Raw genomic sequence first — 21,944 nt, 5'->3', positions numbered from 1 at the left:
GGTTGAACTAGTTTACAATCCCACCAACAGTGTAAAAGCGTTCCTATTTCTCCACATCCTCTCCAGCACCTGTTGTTTCCTGACTTTTTAATGATCGCCATTCTAACTGGTGTGAGATGGTATCTCATTGTGGTTTTGATTTGCATTTCTCTGATGGCCAGTGATGATGAGCATTTTTTATGTGTCTGTTGGCTGTATGAATGTCTTCTTTTGAGAAATGTCTGTTCATATCCTTTGCCCACTTTTTGATGGGGTTGTTTGTTTTTTTCTTGTAAATTTGTTTGAGTTCTTTGTAGGTTCTGGATATTAGCCCTTTGTCAGATGAGTAGATTGCAAAAATGTTCTCCCATTCCATAGGTTGCCTGTTCACTCTGATGGTAGTTTTTTTTGCTGTGCAGAAGCTCTTTAGTTTAATGAGATCCCATTTGTCAATTTTGGCTTTTGCTGCCGTTGCTTTTGGTGTTTTAGACATGAAGTCTTTGCCCATGCCTATGTCCTGAATGGTACTACCTAGGTTTTCCTCTAGGATTTTTATGGTATTAGGTCTAACATTTAAGTCTCTAATCCATCTTGAATTAATTTTCGTATAAGGAGTAAGGAAAGGATCCAGTTTCAGCTTTCTACTTATGGCTAGCCAATTTTCCCAGCACCATTTATTAAATAGGGAATCCTTTCCCCATTTCTTGTTTCTCTCAGGTTTGTCAAAGATCAGATGGCTGTAGATGTGTGGTATTATTTCTGAGGACTCTGTTCTGTTCCATTGGTCTATATCTCTGTTTTGGTACCAGTACCATGCTGTTTTGGTTACTGTAGCCTTGTAGTATAGTTTGAAGCCAGGTAGCGTGATGCCTCCAGCTTTGTTCTTTTGACTTAGGATTGTCTTGGAGATGCGAGCTCTTTTTTGGTTCCATATGAACTTTAAAGCAGTTTTTTCCAATTCTGTGAAGAAACTCATTGGTAGCTTGATGGGGATGGCATTGAATCTATAAATTACCTTGGGCAGTATGGCCATTTTCACGATATTGATTCTTCCTATCCATGAGCATGGTATGTTCTTCCATTTGTTTGTGTGTTGTGTGATTTTTAATAAAGTGAAAAGTAAAAGTTAGACACTGAGTTGTAATATTGGGTACTGGTATTGCTAGGAGAATAACGAAGGGAGAAAATTCTCAAGACAAAATGATCAAAGCTCCAGACTAGAAAATAACATAATTTGAAATAAGGTTAATGATTGTTCCCTAGTAAGGTATGAAGATTCTTTAAAAGAAAATCAGGCCGGGCGTGGTGGATGACACCTGTAATCCCAGCACTTTGGGAGGTCGAGGTGGGTGGATCACCTGAAGTCAGGAGTTCGAGACCAGGCTGACCAACATGGTGAAAACCTGTCTCTACTAAAAATACAAAATTAGCCAGGCATGGCGGTGCATGCCTGTAATCCCAACTACTTGGGAGGCTGAGGCAGGAGAATTGCTTGAACCCGGGAGGCAGAGGTTGCAGTGAGCTGAGTTTGCGCCATTGCACTCCAGCCTGAGCAACAAGAGTGAAACTCTGTCTCAAATAAAAGGAAGGAAGGAAAGAAGGAAGGAAGGAAGGAAGGAAGGAAGGAAGGAAGGAAGGAAGGAAGGAAGGAAGGAAGGAAGGAAGGAAACCAGTGTGTGTAGGTACTGTGCCATAATGAATAAAAAATGCTTGTCAAGTAAAGTTCTGTGGTTTCTGATTAGGCATTTAATTTTTTGATGACATGTCAAAACAACAAAAGAAGCTGCTACAGCATTGCTGATCTAGCATTCTAGATTTGATTAACATGATTACCTGGTAACTGATTATATATATAGCATAATTCAAATTAACCATTAGGCCAAAACTATTTTTTTCTTTCTACCTAAAATCGTATTTGTTTTTTCCCATTTGTAAAAAGATGTTGGGGTTGCACAGACCTCTTGTTGGCGGTGGGGAAAGCTGTGCATAGATGGGGAAATATTCTTTGGTAGCACCTTGGGCATAAGTGTGAAAAGGATTCTTTGTGTTCATGTGTATGACTGTGTGTCTAAGTGAGTTGACATGGTGGGAACCATAGCCTTGAGCTCACTTCAGACAGGAATTTGAAGCTCTAGATGTTTCTATGTGGTGAATTAACATAGCCTTCATGAGAACAAAGGGTTGGCACCTCATCTAGAGGTCAAAGGCCTTAACCAGATTACCTGACTGAAGGCCTGAGGTGAGCCTGGAGCTATTTCATGAAGATGAATGTTACCATAAAACCAAGACTAGGTGATCTAAAAAAAAGTCAATGACGGCCGAGCGAGGTGGCTCAAGCCTGTAATCCCAGCACTTTGGGAGGCCGAGACGGGTGGATCACGAGGTCAGGAGATCGAGACCATCCTGGCTAACACGGTGAAACCCCGTCTCTACTAAAAAATACAAAAAACTAGCCCGGCGATGTGGCGGGCGCCTGTAGTCCCAGCTACTCGGGAGGCTGAGACAGGAGAATGGCATGAACTCGGGAGGCGGAGCTTGCAGTGAGCTGAGATCCGGCCACTGCACTCCAGCCTGGGCGACAGAGCGAGACTCCGTCTCAAAAGAAAAAAAAAAAAAAAAGTCAATGACATTGACATTTTCTAAGGAAAAAACCATTAAAATATCACAGAATTTGCAAACCCTATGAATTTATCTCCTAATTTCATAGGGGATCATCTAAAGTTATTTACTAAGTTAGAAGCAGTGAATAATGAAATCGGCATGTTACACCAATTAGAATTTGTTATCAAGTCTCCCTTGTGGATTTCAAGGTAATTTCCTGAGGCAGAGCAGTCCTGCTGGGAAGTAGTAAAGAATAGTAGAGTTATGAAGCCTTTAATCAGTGATGTTGGTCATAATTGCATATGATTTTGATTAAAAGCTTACCACTCCAATTTCAAAACTTAGTTTTATAAAAAGAGAAAAAGCAAATGGAAAGCAACATTTAAGTAGAATTTTAAATTGGGAATATTTTCATAGGTTGGTTTCTTGTTTTTTCAAGGATTCATGATTAATTGTAGTGAATTAAATAATAACCATAATAATACTTAATTGAGTAATTTATCCCTCACGTGCAGCATTCAGGCTTTTTATATAAATATTAATAATCAGAAATTTTTAAAAAGGTTTCTTAGGGGCTGGGCACAGTGGCTCACACCTGTAATCCCAGCACTTTGGGCGGCCAAGGTGGGCGGATCACAAGGTTAAGAGATCAAGACCAGCCTGGCCAACATGGTGAAACCCCGTCTCTACTGAAAATACAAAAATTAGCTGGGCATGGTGGTGCATGCCTCTAATCACAGCTACTTGGGAGGCTGAGGCAGGAAAATCGCTTGAACCCAGGAGGTGGAGGTTGCAGTAAGCCGAGATCACACCACTGCACTCCAGCCTGGCGACACAGCAAAACTCTGTCTCAAAAAAAGAAAAAAGTTTCTTAGGATAGAATGTTTTATTATGAGGAAAAAACCCCAAAGTTTAGGTAAACTGTGTAGTATAATGCAGTGCTCCAGACAACCCACATTATGTTTTCGGTGATTGAAGAAGCAACATAGGAAAAATATTGGTATTAAGGGATGAAAAAGGAGAAAGGATATGGAGAAGATGTTATAAGGGAATAATTTAGGGACTAGGGTCACATCTCAAATGGTAATATTGTATCGGTATACTTCAAGCAGAGGTCTTCTCTATCCCTTCTATTCCCATATATGGGAACTCAGAATAATCTCAGGAGAGTTCTTGAAAATGCAGTAAAAATAAAGGACAGTTTGTCTATTGTTGCATAACACATTACCACAAAACTTAGCTACTTAAAACAATATTTATCTCAGTTTCTGTGGGCCAGAAATGCTGACATGGCCTAGATCAGTTTCTCTGCTTCAGATGTCTCTGGAGGCTGCAGTCAAGATATTGGCCTGGGCTGCAGGCATCTTCGGGCACTGCTTTCAAGTTCAGTCAGATGTTGTTTGCAGGACTCAATTCCTCGCAGGCTGTTGGACTGAGGGTCTTTGTTCCTCGCTGGCTATTGGCCAGAGGCTGCCCCAAGTTCCTTGTCATGTGGACCTTTCTAACATGGCGGCAAACTAACACAAGAACAGAAAACCAAACACCGCATGTTCTCACTCATAAGTGGGAGTTGAACAATGAGAACAGATGTACACAAGGAGGGGAACATCACAAACGAGGGCTTGTTGGGGGGTGGGGGACAAAGGGAAGGAGAACATTAGGACAAATACCTAATGCACGCGGGGCTTAAAACCTAGATGACAGGTTGATAGGTGCAGCAAACCACCATGGCACACGTACACCTATGTGACAAACCTGCACGTTCTGCACATGTATCCCAGAACTTAAAGTAAAATAAGTTAAAAAAAAAAAAAAAAGCCTGCAAGTGGAGAAGGAGAGAAAGAGTGTGTGTGTGAGAAAGTGAGACAGAATAAGAAAGAAGAAAACTTGCAATAAGTAGAAACAAGACTGCAATCTTTTTTAACTTCATCATGGAAGTGGTATCCCATCACTTTTGCTGTATTCTCTTCATAAGAAGCAAGTTACTAGGTCCAGCTCACACACAAGGAGAAGAGATTTACACAAGGGCATGACTATCAGGAGGTGGGGACCACTGGGGGTTAGTTTCAAAGCTGCCTACCACAAGAAATTTTCACCAGCACCACACCCCCACATATAATAAATAAACTCTACAGTTCCATGGCAAGCTACAAGGAAGTCTTTGTGTTGTCTTTATCATAAAATTGAATCTTTCCCCCAAAACACCTGTAGAAAGGCTATGCAGTATTAAGTACCAAAGGGTCAAAGTTGAATTTAAAAAATAAAATATGAGAGAAAAGCAAGTACTGTTTTATAAGAAAGTATATAATTTTTTTTTATTCCCATAGGCTTGTTTCTTTTTTCTTGTTACTTTCAAATTAACTATGGCCAAAGGATTGCTCATTCCATTAATACGAACAGGCTTATTTCATCATTTATATAAATATCAGTATCGGGCACTTGCAAATGAGAAAACTCTGATTTGAGGAAGGATTAGTTTCACTTCAATTTCCATTTATGCATTTGCCAAGTTTAAATCCTACTGTAGTTACCTAAGCAACCAACAGAAACATATTTTTGATGATGCTAAAACCTACCTACACCTGGCTTTAAGTAGAAGAAATGCTATCCAGCTGTATCTAGTAAATTGCTTGATAAATAATATTTACATGTTATTTCTTTACATGCTTCTATTTACTTCCCTATTAACCAGCTTCTCCAGATGTATCCAGTGTAATTATGTACAGGACATGGTGTTATACCTCAAAGGGAAATAAAATACTTATATTCTACAAAGGTATGGTATAAATGGGAAAGAGCACAGAGATTATTGTAACTTCTCTGCAAACAATCTTGGTTAAAGGACTGACAAAAAATATCCATCTAGTAAAAGAAACAAGCAGTAGAAATGTGAAAATGACTATGCTCAGCGTAACCCTGGCACACGTTGGCACATCAGGGCCATTCCATCTGCTAGCCCCAGTGAGCTTTCTCTCTGCAGTTATAGATGAAGAATGGCAAAGAACTCAGTGCAGCCCTAGAGAAACATGCGTGGAGGTGGCCAGTGAGCTGGGGAAGAGTACCAACACATTCTTCAAGCCCCCTTGTGTGAACGTGTTCCGATGTGGTGGCTGTTGCAATGAAGAGAGCCTCATCTGTATGAACACCAGCACCTCGTACATTTCCAAACAGGTATGAGGACATCGGCAAGCCTGCTATCTCTAAAGCCCTGATTATAATAGCGTCGATCGCTACAACAACCTTGTTGCCAAACACTGTACTAAATGCTCTGTGTGCATAATCACATTTAATCTTTGAAACAAGCCAAGAGGGTATTTTGTCCTCCTTTATAGATGAGGAAACTGGGGCTCAGAGAGGTAACTTACTTATCCAAGGTTACATGGCTGATAAATAGCAGAGCTGGGATTCAAACCCAGGTCTGTGGGAGGCCAGAGCCTGAACTATTATCAGTTATTGTCTCTCTGTTGCTATAATGTCAAGACTCAGAAAACCATATGGAAGTTACTAGGATAGGATGTTAAAAGGAATGAAGATAGCTGTGCTGTCTTGTGTATCCATCAGGTTCTGTGTTGCTCAAAAAAAAGTTTAATGAAGGTTGTGGGCAGAATTGGGGAAAGAGGGATGGGACAGTGAAGCACCTGAAGCTAGCAAAAAGGGGGAGACTTCCCCACCCTTAGACTGAGGAGACGAGGGGAGGGAGCAGTTACGGGAACCCAGAGGGAAAGCGGAGAAGAGGGTTGCTGGACTGGCCACTGTCAACTCTTGGCCTGGCAGGGAGTTGGGGCAGGGGCTGGGAGGGGCAAGAGGGTTTATAGATGTAGCCCATGGAGGGCAGCGTCCTGGGGCACAGAGCCTGATGGGGAAGGAAGGAGAGAGGATGGTGTCTCTGGAGGGGCAAAGAGAGAATACCTAGCACAAAAGACATTTGGAAATAATTCTGCAGTCCCCATGAAAGAAATAATTCAGCCCTCTTCATCTTATAAAACTCCCTTTGCTTACGTAAGTTTTCCTTTCTCTGGTTACCATGTTTTTAATAAATGTCGCATATGAGAGCAGTAGTAACACACTTGGGAAAGCAATATTTAAAAACTGTGCATCAAACTACATTCTTTTTGGTATCTGTTGCAAATTCCTTGAATGTTGATATACTTATTTAATTGTCAGTTTGCCTATATGATTTATTCTCCTTTTAATTGCAAAAAGAGGTAGTACAAGAAAATTACATGCACTGAACATAACCATGTTAGGTAATTTTCTTAATGCTGATTTGTTTTGTTAATAGATTTACTTATCCTTAATTTTGTTCCTCCACCCTCTAAAATATCCTTTAAACTGGAGAGTTTCTTTTTCTAAATTCTTTTAGAGAATCTTGGAGCTTGTGCAAATTTTAACCTCTACTATTTGACAATTAGAAAAAAAAATGACCCAAGTAGGGCTAAGCATCAATTCTTAGTAGAAACAAAGCTTGCATAACGTAAGAGGGTTTAGTTCATGATCATGTGATTCCCTAGAGCACAGCCAAAAAATTGTGCAAGAAGATGAAGTTTATGCAAAGTAAACACTACAAAAACACTCTCACTTAGACTCATGGAAGTTCCATTACATATTGAGAGGTCAGAATAAACACAGCCTTAATGGATTGCTTCCACTTAATAGATAGTTGAGTACTTCATTTTGACTGCTGTACTCAACAAATGATTAATTTCATAGAATGCACTTAAGTGTAAGTGTACAGCAGGTTTTCTTCCAAATATGAATTTTTGAACATGTTAATAGTAGTTTTTAAAAAACTATCTCTCGGCCGGGCGCGGTGGCTCACGCCTGTAATCCCAGCACTTTGGGAGGCTGAGGCGGGCGGATCACAGGGTCAGGAGATCAAGACCATCCTGGCTAACACGGTGAAACCCCGTCTCTACTAAAAAATAAAAATAAAAAAAATTAGCCAGGCGTGGTGGCGGGCGCCTGTAGTCCCAGCTACTTGGAAGGCTGAGGCAGGAGAATGGCATGAACCCAGCAGGCGGAGCTTGCAGTGAGCTGAGATCATGCCATTGCACTCCAGCCTGGGCAACAGAGCGGGACTCCGTCTCAAAACAAAACAAAACAAAACAAAACAAAAACTATCTCTCACCCCAAAGTTATGGATTATTTGGCAAACCACCTCTTAGAAACAAAGTGAACAAATGAATATTCTATGTAGTAAGGACTACATGGAATGATGATTGAATGGACAATACATTAAAATCAACTTCAAACTCATCCACACATCATAGAACCACTCAAGAAAGTTGTATCACCTCTCTGTACGTCTGTTTCTTCACCTGTAAGATGGGAATAATAAAAACCCACCCTATAATGCTGTTATAAGGGGTAAATGAGGTAACATGAAAGCACTTACAACAGGGCCTGGCCTACAGAAAGCGTAGAAAGAATGATATACATGTTAGCTATAATTATTTGTTTGGGCATGATGATCTTGTATCAGCTATTAATACACAATGCTGCATAACAAACACACTAAAACTCAGTGGTTCCAAACAACAATGATTTATTCTCACTTACATATCTGAGGTTCAGTTAGTTTAGGGTGGGTTCAGCAGGGCTTGACTCTAAGCTGCAATGTGAGTCCAAGTCAACTTCTATGTTTCCCATCGCTTGGACCAGCAAGCCTGCCAGATTACGTTCTTTTCGTGGCTACAGCATAAGTTTGAGAAAACAAGCCCCATAAAACATGCACAGTTCAAATTTGTACTTCTGTTGTGTCTGCTAACATCTCACTAGCCAAAGAAAGTGACGTGGCCAAATACAAAGTCAAGAGATAGGAAACTATATTTCTTCAATAGAAATGGTATGAGAAGGGATAAGTAAATAGTTTGAATAATAACCTATTCTAATAAAATCCTAAAGAAACTGCATAGCTTTAATCTCATTTAATCCTTATGATTAACACTCAAATGTAAAGCAGGAGTAGGGATTAACAGTACCATTTTACAAGGGTATCAATGATCAAAAAGTTAAGAGATTTGACCAAACTTAAACACTTCATAATGTTAGATGAGCCTGTTTAGTTCCATTCTTAATGGACAACTCGGCTAAAGTCATTGCCATAAATGACAAAGGCAAAAATTCAAACTAGAACAATTTAAAAAGTAATATATAAAATTAAAAAAATACATTGTGTTTATCTTTCTCTGCTGTAGCTCTTTGAGATATCAGTGCCTTTGACATCAGTACCTGAATTAGTGCCTGTTAAAGTTGCCAATCATACAGGTTGTAAGTGCTTGCCGACAGTCCCGCGCCATCCATACTCAATTATCAGAAGATCCATCCAGGTCCCTGAAGATCGGTAAGCACTTTTTTTTTGTACTGGATTATGTTTGTTTTTGCCTTGCCAAAACTGTGTGTAGAGGATATTTCATTAATATAGAGTTACCAATTTATCTTCAAATTATTCATATTTTAGCTTCTAACCTGAATCTACTGGTAATAACTGGCAAATACATATTTTTATTAGATATTAGATATATATTGTGGTAGGACCAAAACGCTCAGTGGTATGAGCTCGTCATGTCTACTCACAGACACATTTGTTCTTAATATGCATAGTCTAATGCAGGTGTAAAACCACTTTAACCTCAAATTTAGCACATGTATCCTTGTTCCAGAACAAGCATTAAATAAAACTTATTTCAGGCTGTTTGTATATTTACATCCTGAAATGAGAGAAAAAAAAGAAGATTCCTGGGGTCATTGGGAAGTGACAAAACTAACAGCACGTGAGTTTTGCAGCTTTCTAATCTTTCCCCTTAAGATTACCAAATGAAAAACCCTTGTTGTTAAATGAAAATGACTTAAAATTAATTTGGCTTTGAAATTCTCTTGAGATTAATTTTGTAATTGTTTATAAGACAAACGACGAAAGCAAAGGTAAGGATCACTTATTTGAAGAAAAAAAAAGATTTAATATAAAGAAACAAGTAAAGGGTAACTGAATGAAAAGATCATTAGTTAGGTACTTAGATTTTGCAAAAGTAAAGCAATAAATATATTGCGGGAGTGGCAAGTAAAAGAGTAAGCTGGTGATTAGTTAACATTGAGCCAAGAAGACACCTCCGCCTGTCTCCAGCAGAAAAGAAAACTTGTAGAAAAGCAACATTTATTCTCAAGATGTTCCTGTTATCCTGGCCAATGCTTTTATCTTTATTTTAAAGAAAACAATCTTAGGGGCCTGGCACGGTGGCTCACGCCTGTAATCCCAGCACTTTGGGAGGCTGAGGCGGGTGGATCACGAGATCAGGAGATTGAGACCATCCTGGCTAACACGGTGAAACCCCGTCTCTACTAAAAACACACAAAAAATTAGCCGGGCGTGGTGGCGGGCGCCTGTAGTCCCAGCTACTCGGGAGGCTGAGGCAGGAGAATGGCGGCGTGAACCCGGGAGGCGGAGCTTGCAGTGAGCCGAGATTGCGCCACTGCACTCCAGCCTGGGCGACAGAGTGAGACTCCGTCTAAAAAAAAAAAAAAGAAAATAATCTTAGGAGGTATTCTTAGGAGGTATGTTAGAACATATATAATTTTGGTAAATAAACTGTTGACAGCTATAATTTGCATAGTTTTAACATACATCTTCTTAAGAAGATTACAATTTCCAAAATTACAGTTTAGTTTCTAAACATTTCCACATAGAATATTTATAATTACAGAATCACTATCTAGTAAGATGCAGTTCATAAATACAAATTAAGCTCCTTTAAAATCTTTTTTTTTTTTTGAGACGGAGTTTCACTCTTGTTTGCCCAGGCTGGAGCGCAATGGTGCAATCTCGGCTCATTCCAACCTCCGCCTCCCGGGTTCAAGCGATTCTCCTGCCTCAGCCTTCCAAGTAGCTGGGATTACAGGCATGCACCGCCACGCCTGGCTAATTTTGTATTGTAGAGATGGGGTTTCTCCATATTGGTCAGGCTGGTCTCAAACTCCCGACCTCAGGTGATCTGCCCGCCTCGGCCTCCCAAAGTGCTGGGATTACAGGCGTGAGCCACCGTGTCCGGCCCGCTCCTTTAAAATCTTAACTCTTTTCACATCCTTATCATTTTGTGGTGAGAACATTTGAAATTTACTCTTAGCAATTTTGAAATATACAATACATTATTATTATTGACTGTAGTTACCATACTGTGCAATAGATCTCAAAACCTTATTTCTCTAAACTGAGAATAAAAAGCAAAAAATAAATTTTAAAAATCTTAACTATTCTCTATCAGGAATTGATTTAATGTTCCAAAGTTTTGATTATGCTTGAAAGCTTTTAAATCTGGTTCATTGTTTTCTTTTCCTAGCTGTCCCCATTCCAAGAAACTCTGTCCTATTGACATGCTATGGGATAGCAACAAATGTAAATGTGTTTTACAGGAGGAGAATCCACTTGCTGGAACAGAAGGTAATGATAGTAGTAGTAAAATAATAACAGTAATAATAAAAGTAGTAACAATAGCAGTGAACATTATTGAGTACTTAGTATGGCCAGGCAATGTTGTAAATCTTTTATATGTTTTAGCCCATTTAAGTCTCACAACAACCCTATAATATGCTATTGGTATTTCTTTTTTACAATTACAAAATGGACACACCAAGATATCAAGTAATTTCCTCAAGGTCACACAGCTGAGAGTGATAGAAGTGGTCAGATTCCAGAACCCTCTGTACCATAATCATATAGTAAGTCCATCAATGCATCACTTTGCTTTCTAATCTCAAAGAAAAGCCCAGAGTTACTGGAGCATCCTGAAGCATTGAAATTGAAAGGGGATGTTAAACTTGAATGAAAGCTGCTTCAGAACTAAATACTAGTCAACTGCAGTTTACTAATTTATTTGTATGAAAGTCTCACAGGAACATAAAGTAATTTTGGACTTGGTTTCTATCAATTGCATCATATGAAAACATGCCAGTAATTTGAAAAAATAAATGGAGAATAAGAGAAAAGTTTTTCTGGAATTAAGGCAAAGCAAAAGCAAAATATGGCTATTGGTCTAAGGGGAGTTGGGAGCAAAATGAGATATAGTCCATTGTCATAGCTCATAATCCGTAATTCTGTGACTTTGGGTGATGAACATTTGCTTGAAAATGAATGCATTTTAATTTATTTTCCAGAGAGCTTCACATGGTTCCACCAAAAAAAAAAAAAAAAATCACAAGTAGTCATGCAGTTTTACCCTTGCTTGTTTTACACTATAATCTACAAGCAAGAACAGTAAGGGCTAAACTCTAAGAAATCTGTCCTAAAAACTGTAAATAGCAACCTACTCTCCATTCTTCTGCCTCTCAGCTTCCTTCTAAATGTTTTCACGAAAGCTTGACCCAGAGCATGTGAGGAAATTTAATATTTATGTAGTTTAAATGCCCGTGCTGATCTTGAATGTTCTTTACACCCTTCCCACCAAGTGTTCAGCCATCCTCTACCAGAACATACATTAGTTATTTGGAGACTCGCCATCCAATGGGGCAGCACCAAGGGGTGGACACACTCCTGTTGTTATACTGAACTGAAATCTCTCTCTAGAACAGACCAGACTGCCCAATGGAATACAATAAGAGTCATATATGTAATTTACATTTTACATTACTCATATTAAAAAGGTAAAAAGAAACAGGTGAAATTTATCTTAATATATTTTATTTAATCCAATCTATCCAATATACTATCATTTCAACATGCAATCAATGTAAAAAACTTTATGTGCTAGCCTACATTCTTTGTGCCAAGTCTTTGAAATCCAGTGTGTTTGTACACTTACAGCACATCTCAATTTAGACTCTCTATTTCATGCCCAATAGTCACATATGGCCCATAGCTACCTTGTTGGACAGCCCAGCTCAAGAGCATCAACTCATTAGTTCAGGTTTTACCCTACAGAGCCATGTAAAACAAATCTAATTCTTTCTCCATGTGACTCATGTTTTAATAGTCTTAGAAAATTATTGTGGGGTTGGCCGGGAATGGTGGCTCATGCCAGTTATCCTAGCACTTTGGGAGGCCGAGACGGGAGGATCACTTGAGGTTGGGAGTTTGAAAACTAGCCTGGCCAGCATGGCAAAATCCCATCTCTACTCCTTAAAAAACAACAACAACAACAACAACAACAACAACAAAAAAAAAAAAAAAAAAAAAACAGCTGGGCATGGTGATGTGCGCCTATAGTCCCAGCTACTTAGGAGGCTGAGGCATGAGAATCTCTTGAACCTGGGAGGCAGAGGTTGCAGTGAGCCGAGATCATGCCACCACACTCGGGCCTGGGTGACAGAGCGAGACTGTGCCTCCAAAAAAAAAAAAGAGAGAGAGAGAGAAAGAAAGAAAGAAGAAAAGAGAGAGAGAAAGAAAGTTACTGTGGGAAGGGCAATATATTTAGAACTTAAAGGCTCTAGCTGAGGATTTCCTGGCACAAAGCCTCTGAGACAGTTTTATATGGAGGAGGTTTGTAGGCAGGCACAAGGCATTAAAGAGTAAAGAGAGAGGCAGCTGACCACAATGCTGTTGCTAAGAGGCATCAGCCTAAGCCAACGGGAAGTTGAAGCTGGGAACCCCTGTGGAGGTAAGTCTCAAATCTAGGTGAAGAGGCTGAACCCTGTAGACCGTTCATTGGCTGCCTTGGAGAGGGGATGTAGCCTTAGGTGAGGCAGCTGATTTCTGCTGGAGATAATTCTTGGGAAGGCACTCAGCCAGTACACGTGTGTAGAGGGTGGAAAGAGGAATAGGGAAGAAGAGAAGTGCTACTCTAAGCAGGGGGGATCTGAGCACTCAGGGCTGGAGGTGAAAGAATATACTGGAAAAAGTTCAGCATGGTGGGGATATAACGGGTGGGGACATAATGGGGAAGGGGTTGGTTAGATGTGAGAGAAGAAGCTGGACAGGCTCACAGGGACAAAGCAGAAGGACCTTGTAATTCTTGCGTGGGAGCTTGGATGTGATACTAAGGACAAAGGGAAACCACAAAACTGGCTCAAGCAGGAGAGTGACAGTACCCATTAGAATTTTAACAAAATCATACCAGCAACAGTGTAGAAGAGGATGCGTTGACTCGGGGCAGGGAAAGAGGCAGGAAACCTTTTGGGAAGTTGTAGCAACGAGGTAAGCGAGAGGCGCAGGGTGGACTGGATCACAATTGTTTCTCATTCTCATCTCCCATAAGTCCCCAATGTGGACCAAGTTCACATTCTTTTCTCCAGTGGCCCCATCAAATTGATGGCATTTACTGAGCTTACTGCTCACTATACTTTTTTTCCATACATGTGACTGTTAAGCCAACTGCCTTTTCTACAATGACTTCTCTTGCCCAGATGAGCACATTTAGGTTAGTGAATCCAAGTCTAATTTAATTGCATCTTGTTAGATTCAGGTCATTGCTCTAAATTGTTAAAACAAACAATCCAAAAAAAAAAAAAAAAAAAAAAAGAATAAATCGAGGAGGTCCCAATTCTGTATTTTAAAATACTTAATATATCTCTTCCTTCTTGAAGACAGCCACAATTTCAAGAATTTATTTTGAAAAATTCTATCAGTTTATTGATAAAAATGGTAAAAGGAACAAAGCTGAGAACAGAACATATCGTCAAACTCCCTAGGGATGGAAATCAATACATAATACTTCAGGATATCACCCTCAGCTACTTGCTGTTTCACCACCAGTTCTCTTGCATCCAGTTTTTGTTCCTTTTCACTTGGCTATGAGGACGTGAGCACAGCGTCTGCCTAACAGCCTGCTGAAGTTCTGCAAACACCTTGTGGATTGTGTTTCCCTAAACCACCCTGTCCAACAGCGGCCTTGGGCCTGTCTGAAGTATTCTTAGTGAACTTCTGCTGCCACCTAGTGATCACTGAGAATTTTTAAAGAGCCTCTTTGTCCTTTAACAAGTTATTCTTGTCTTGCCCCAAAGCGACATCTGCCTCTCTGGCGTGTGACTTACAAAGCTCACGTTTTTCCTCTTCACAAAGTTCAAAATGGGGACTTCTCAGATTTAGCCTTCCAGCACCCATTCTCAAACATCATCCATTAGAGAACAGTTTAAACTATAAAGTTGAACCACACGAGATTGTCATTTTGATATGTCATTAAAGTCAGATATTGGCAAGAACATATGGTTTAACCCAATGTCTTGGAATGCTGGATGAGATTCTCAGAACCTCCATACATAAGCCTGCTTCAGGACCCTTTTATTACACCAGATAAACCCAACAAACATCCATCGAGTGCCTATTTTATAACAGAACAATGAGACCTGCTCTTTCCCCTTCAGGACATTTTACTTAATGGGGGAAACGTACAAGTAAACAGACAAATGTAATCAGTGCAAGAAAGAATCGGACGGAAATATGCACAGGATAAGGACACTTAGCTAAACCTGCAGACATTGGGAAAGATGTCAGGGAAAATGGATGGCAGAAGGAAAGACAAGGCCAAAGGCATGGGACTGGGAGGCACTGGAATATCAGGGCAACAGAAAGTGCTGTCATTTGGTGTAAATGGAACACACAGGATATATGAGAGCGAGAAACAGAAGATGAGTCTGTGAGGTTATTATGGTCCAGTTCATGGAGGGCCTTGTATGTCCTGGTGGGAAAATTGGTTTTTATTGTGAGAAGGGAAACTTTTAATGCATTCAAAGCAGTGGAATGAAGTGATTTGGTTTGCATTTGTTAATCATGTGAAGAATAGGTTGGAGGGATAAAGCTTGTGGTGGCAAGATGAGCGACAGAGCGACAGCCATCTACACAAGAAACACAAAGTACAGACTGAATTGTGGCAGTGGCAGGGGGATGGAAAATAAAGAACAAATTTAGAGAATCAGAACTGAGTGGACATGATGCTCAGACTTACCAGAGCAGGCAAGTCAAGAATAATGTCACCATTCCCTAAATGAGGCAAACTGGGAGAGAAGCAGGTTTGGGGAGAAAACTACTAAACATGTATGTCCCTCCAAAACCTTCAAGAATGCTAAAGGGACAGAGTCAAGTTCTTCCAAAGTTTCTGTCTCTTCCATTTATTTTGCAATGAATTTCAACTTGTTAATCAGAAATGGATTTGAAGTAGTAGCTATTCAATTGTTTTATACACCTTCTAGAAGAAATATCTGTCAGCTGAGTATGTCAAAAACTTCTCAGACCCTCCCCTTTACCTGAATGTATCTTCCAGCAGATGTTGGTGGAATCAAAGTTGATTGTTGCTGTTATATCTTTTATACTAGTGTTATGATCTGCAGTGAGAACATGCATTACTATTGCTACCCCTGGTCTGGAATGTCTGAGGTGTATTTCTACAACACCAATTATTTTGTATGTCTCTCCTTTTAATCTCCACCAAAAAATGGAGACAGCTAGACTCATAACCCCTTAGACATCCTATATTTTATTACTAATACTTGGTTGTGGAAGTTTGCATTTTAAACAAGTCATCAACATAGAAAGCTCTAAAAATATTTTATCAAAAACATTCAGCTTATGATATTTTAAAAATCACAAACCTAAGAAAACACACAAACCTGTGTTTGTATTGTGAAATCAGAGGCTAATCTTCCTCACCTTGTAAAAAAAAATAGGGGTATAAATCTATAGGAAGGAGATTGGGTGAATCCAAGTTACTCACGGATGACGTAAAATATACAATCAACTTTGGTGATCCAATTATCCACGCTACAACTATCTGACCAATACATTTCTGTTCCTCTTTAGACCACCCTCATCTCCAGGAACCAGCTCTCTGTGGACCACACATGACGTTTGATGAAGATCGTTGCGAGTGTGTCTGTAAAACACCATGTCCCAAAGATCTAATCCAGCACCCCAAAAACTGCAGTTGCTTTGAGTGCAAAGAAAGTCTGGAGACCTGCTGCCAGAAGCACAAGCTGTTTCACCCAGACACCTGCAGGTAAATGCCTTGAGTTGTCTTGCCTTTACTCATGACATTTAATGTAAATGCCATTTTAATTTGGTGGGATTCTTTAGTAAGCTAATTTTTCCCTTTAGTGCCTAAGTCCCTTTTGGATAATAGAACAGAGGTTTGGCAGCTAAGGAATAAGCAAGGGTATACAGAGTGATGATTAATCATGAAATTAAGAAAATCCTGCCTGTTATTATGGGTTTAGAGTTTTTTGTTTGTTTGTTTGTTTGTTTGTTTGTTTGTTTTTTACAGAGTCTCACTCTGTCTCCAGGCTGGAGTGCAGTGGCGTAATCTGGGCTCACGGCAACCTCCAACTCTCTGGTTCAAGGGGTTCTCCTGCCTCAGCCTCCTGAGTAGCTGGGATTACAGGCACATGCCACCACGCCCAGCTAATTTTTGTATTTCAGTAGAGACGGGGTTTCACTATGTTGGCCAGGATGGTCTCGATCTCCTGACCTCATGATCCACCTGCCTCGGCCTCCCAAAGTGCTGGGATTACAGGCGTGAGCCACTGCGCCTGGCCTGGGTTTAGAGCTCTTAAACAACAATGAAGTTGGTAAAATTTAAGCAATTATTAGGATATTGCTTAATAATAATATTTTAGGAAGGGGAGGTTTCAGATCATCAACCTCTTTAGTTCGGTCTCTCATTGTATATGTCAATATATGTTTGTTTTTTTTCTTTAATGGAGGGAATATCATCGGATTTATATAGCAAGGAATTTATTCATGAATAGAACACTTGGAGGTTACTGATTCACTTTAATAGATTTTGAATCCATGTGGGATAACCATGCAGGATTTTATACTGACATTTTAAATATATGTCTGAAAAACTGCCTCTGAAAACTTAATCAAATCAGAACAGAGTTATTCTTTCGAATCCAGTCATTGATTCTGAATTCTCATCTTTATTTTCTTTTGCAACAGCTGTGAGGACAGATGCCCCTTTCATACCAGACCATGTGCAAATGGCAAAACAGCATGTGCAAAGCATTGCCGCTTTCCAAAGGAGAAAAGGGCTGCCCAAGGGCCCCACGGCCGAGAGAATCCTTGATTCAGTGTTCCAAGTTCCCTATCCCTGTCGTTTTTAACAGCATGCTGCTTTGCCAAGTTGCTGTCACTGTTTTTTCCCCAGGTGTTAAAAAAAAATTCGTTTTACACAGCACCACAGTGAATCCAGACCAACCTTCCCTTCACAGCTAAGGAGTCCCTGGTTCATGGATGTCTTCTAGCTGCAGATGCCTCTGCACGCCAAGGAATGGAGAAGAGGGGACCCATGTAATCCTTTTGTTTAGTCTTGTTTTTGTTTTTGATTTTTGGTGAATGAGAAAGGTGTGCTGGTCATGGAATGGCAGGTGCCATGTGATTGATTACTCAGAGCAGATGAGGAAAACTGTAGTCTCTGAGTCCTTTGCTAATCGCAACTCTTGTGAATTATTCTGATTCTTTCTTATGCAGAATTTGATTCGTATGATCAGTACTGACTTTCTGATTACTGTCCAGCTTATAGTCTTCCAGTTTAATGAACTACCATCTGATGTTTCATATTTAAGTGTATTTAAAGAAAATAAACACCATTATTCAAGCCATAGAATTTTATGTTATTTAATATGTTTCCACTCTGTATTTATGCTAAAGAAAAAGTGTTTTAAAGAAAGAAAGGAATTTCGAAGTGGAAGGTGCAGGGAGACACACAAACACTGAACCTCAGTTTTGGGAAACCAAGGGAATAGCTCTCAGAAAGGTTAAGATTCTAAATGAGGCTAAGCAAATGCGGCCCAAGAATCCACTGCGAGTCACTCTGTGCTTTGAGATTAAATGGAACTTGACCTGATCCCCATCCCATGCCCTTGACCTCTTTGAGAGTTTGCATTTCTTCTGGCCACCTCTGGCTCCAAGTTTCTGCACTTACTCAAATCTCAGTGTCATGGACATCCCAACTCTCATGGCAACACAGTTCTTCTCTCTGTTCTACAGCTATCGCATTTTGTTTTTGAGTGATTCTCCTGCCTCAGCCTCCCGAGTAGCTGGGTCTACAGATGCACGCCACCACGCCCAGCTAATTTTTGTATTTTTAGTAGAGACAGGGTTTCACCATGTTGGCCAGGATGGTCTCGAACTCTTGACCTTGTGATCCACCCTCCTCGGCCTCTCAAAGTGCTAGGATTACAGGCATGAACCAGCACACCCGGCCACATAAAGCCTTTTTCCTCAAAGTACTCCTACATCTAATTTGTTGGTGACATAGACTTCATTGAAATTTTGCCATAACAGAGGGAATTTAGCAGCATTAGCAGAGTTAAGTTATGTATTAAATAACTTAAAATTAATCCCTGCATAGTATCTTGCATAGATAGATATGTATATAGACACACACAACCCATTATGGTACTTACAACACATTTGTGTAAATAGCTGTGTTTCTGTTTATCTCCCCACCATACTGTAACCTCATTATGACTGGAAACTGTTGTCCTGATCAAATTTGTGTAACCCAGGTTTCTCAGGCCAGAGCACCCTGGAACAGTACAATCAAAAGGAGAAAGACAATGATAAACAAAGGAATAGTAAACAAATGTAGCCCATGGTAGTGGCATTGTTTGATCCTGGCCTAAATCCCTACCCTTCCTCTGCCAGGGTTCCTAAGCAGTTCCTGAATTCTCCCTTCATTCACTGAAATTCTCCGAAGCCTGGGGCTCCAGGTCCTTTGATGCTTCCCTGGCTTTAACTCTCAGTCCCTGCCCTGGGGACACGAGCTAACCTTCACCTGGCCTTGGAACCAGTCCCCACTGTGCTGCCATTGTCATTGCTCTTGCCATTTACTGGTGCCAAGCCAGTCACTCCTCTTCTGCCACTGTTCTTCTTGCTCTCACTTTATGACCTTGATGTCAACAGGCTTCTTCCTTCTCATTTTACTGTATTTTTAATCAGGCTTCTGAAAATGCTTGCACATAACTTAGTTTTTGGAAACATACTCAGCATTCGACTCTTTGCTTTGCCTTTTCATTCAGTCTCTACCACTCCCCACTTCTCCATGATATTTGGTTAAATTCCTTTGAGATTTGGTGCAGAAGACAATTCAACGATACCACACAATTAAAGGAGTTACTTTGCTTATCCTCGACTGGCAAAAAGAGGGGATGAATCACTGAGGAGAAAAGACATGAATTTAAGGACAGACTCTGCCACCTAAACACATTGTAAGCCTGAACAATGTCATCAAGCCTCAGTTTTCTCATCTGTCAAATGTAAATGATAATCTTATTTCCCTAAATCTCAGAATTGATAATTTCATTAGAGTTAAAAAATTGAACAATACAATGTATCTTATAACTCAAAGGAATTATTCTGAAGGAAAGAAGGGAGACTGAGCAAATCCCAGAAGCTTGGGACCTCTGAGATGTTCTTGGCTTATACTGGATCCTTGGATCTGTCCTAAAACCAACTCAAACCATGTTTTGGCTCGAAATGCCTCTGGCTTCATAATTGCCATTTAGATGGAGATTATCATAAGGAATTCTAAGCTAAGCCAAAACTCAATGTGGTCTGGCTTTGTGCTTCTAAAACCCCTCCCTCTGCTTCCTCCTTAATTCCCAATTACCATCAAGATCTGCACTTGGATCCCTGAGGCTGGGTCAGGATGGGTCTGGTCCTTGAGGGCGGAGGTGGGGTAACTGGCCTGTTGCTTTATTAGAGTTCACTAGACATTGCATGGAAATATTTGTCATACTAACAGCCCTGGAACATGAGTTGAAAATTCTCAACTTGTTGCAAAGTAAAAGTATGTGAGAAACTCCAAGAGCTTTAAGCAAACACAATAAATGCCAGCAATGCATGATGTCCCTGATTACACCACAGGGCCAGAGAATTATTAATGTGACAGCACACATCATAAATCTGTGACTAAAACGGTGTGGCAGGAGGCCCTTTAGAGATGGAAACAGATTAGGCAGCACGATGATCAGAGTTGAATGAAGATTAAAATACTGTCTGAGAGACTTGATAAAGGAAATTATACAAACATTACGTTTTAAGGCCCTTTAAAAAAGCCATAGTTCAGTGAAAATTGTGAGCTTAATAGATTTGGTCAGCAAGAGCTGGACTTTGTCTAATTTAGTCTTAGTCCTCAGTGTGAGAACAATGTCTTGCATATATTAGGTACTCAATAAATAATTGTTTAATAAATAATAAATTATTACATTGATTTTGTGACGAGCGAATGAAATTATCTCTTTAAAAAGTGAAGAGTAATTTTACATAACTCATGTTTTTCAAACTCAGCTAGATTATATGCATGTCTGAATTATTCAGATGTTGCAACTCCAGAAAGCAATTTAATCTATTCTCAAAATATTTATGAAGTGAAAATGAGCAAAAAAATTCTGTTATTTGACCCTTGTTAATGGCTTAGTGAAAGAAAGTCTGTCTTTGGTAATTTTATCACTGATATTGTTTGTTCTGAAACAGTGGTCAGTAAGCAATGGCCCATAGGCCAATTTCAGCTCATTGCCTGTTGTTTTGGTAAATACTGCTTTATTGGAACACAGTTATGCTCATTTGTTGATGTGTTGTCTATGGCTACTTTTACTCTACAACAGCAGAATTGAGTATTTGGGGACAGAGACTGTATGGCTTGCAATGCTGAAAATATTTACTCTTTGGTCCATTACAGAAAAAGTTAGCCAACCCTTTGTGTAAAAATATTTCTTATTTTATCACGTATCATCAATGAACATTAAATATAATGAATGAGACTGCTTCTTGAACCCCTATAAAAAAATGGCACTGTTACCTGGCCTTGATCGATTGTTGGAATCATCTGACCTCACCTTATTTCAGTCATTGTGTAGTGTGTAACCCAATGAAGCTAAAAATTTACAATGATTTAAATTTCAGCTTTCCACAATTTAAATAAAGTCATGGATACATTTATTGATGGGTTCTAGTCATGTTCGTGGTATATCTCTAAAATGTTAGTGTTGACGGCGTGGACTCTAAATAGAGATAGCGCATAAACATGTTAGTTTTGTTTGTTTGTTTTCTCTCTTTTTTCCAATGCCCTGGGTAAAGTAAATACTCCTAAAAGTTAGGGGATTTTTTTTTTTTTAGTTTTTTTTTTGGAGACAGAATCTCGCTCTGTCACCCAGGCTGGAGTGCAGTGGCACAATCTCGGCTCACTGCAACCTCTACCTCCCAGGTTCAAGTGACTCTCCTGCCTCAGCCTCCTGAGTAGCTGGGATTACAGGCTACAGGCCCCCATGCCCAGCTAATTTTTGCATTTTTAGTAGAGACGGGGTTTCACTATGTTAGCCAGGATGGTCTTGATCTCCTGACCTTGTGATCCTCCCACCTCGGCCTCCCAAAGTGCTGGGATTACAGGCGTGAGCCAAAGCGCCCGGCCCGGGATTTTTTTTTTTTTTTTTAAAGTGTAAGC

General features: G+C 39.9%; 1 protein-coding gene across 1 annotated transcript in view; it reads left to right on the top strand.

The window, feature by feature from the left end:
• Window positions 1-18,099, top strand: part of VEGFD (vascular endothelial growth factor D) — a 41,777-nt gene extending 23,678 nt beyond the window's left edge. Inside the window, exons 3-7 of the mRNA XM_001101077.4 lie at window positions 5,561-5,751; window positions 8,778-8,923; window positions 10,914-11,014; window positions 16,301-16,496; window positions 17,438-18,099. Coding sequence (XP_001101077.2) covers window positions 5,561-5,751; window positions 8,778-8,923; window positions 10,914-11,014; window positions 16,301-16,496; window positions 17,438-17,564 — 761 coding nt within the window. The 3' untranslated portion in view covers window positions 17,565-18,099. The remainder of the gene's footprint in view (window positions 1-5,560; window positions 5,752-8,777; window positions 8,924-10,913; window positions 11,015-16,300; window positions 16,497-17,437) is intronic.
• Window positions 18,100-21,944: the final 3,845 nt, after the last annotated feature.

Source organism: Macaca mulatta, chromosome X (assembly GCF_049350105.2).
Source record: "Macaca mulatta isolate MMU2019108-1 chromosome X, T2T-MMU8v2.0, whole genome shotgun sequence".
NCBI lineage: Eukaryota > Metazoa > Chordata > Mammalia > Primates > Cercopithecidae > Macaca > Macaca mulatta.
The sequence above is the reverse complement of the archived record's forward strand: the minus strand, read 5'-3'. Positions and strand labels throughout refer to the sequence as shown.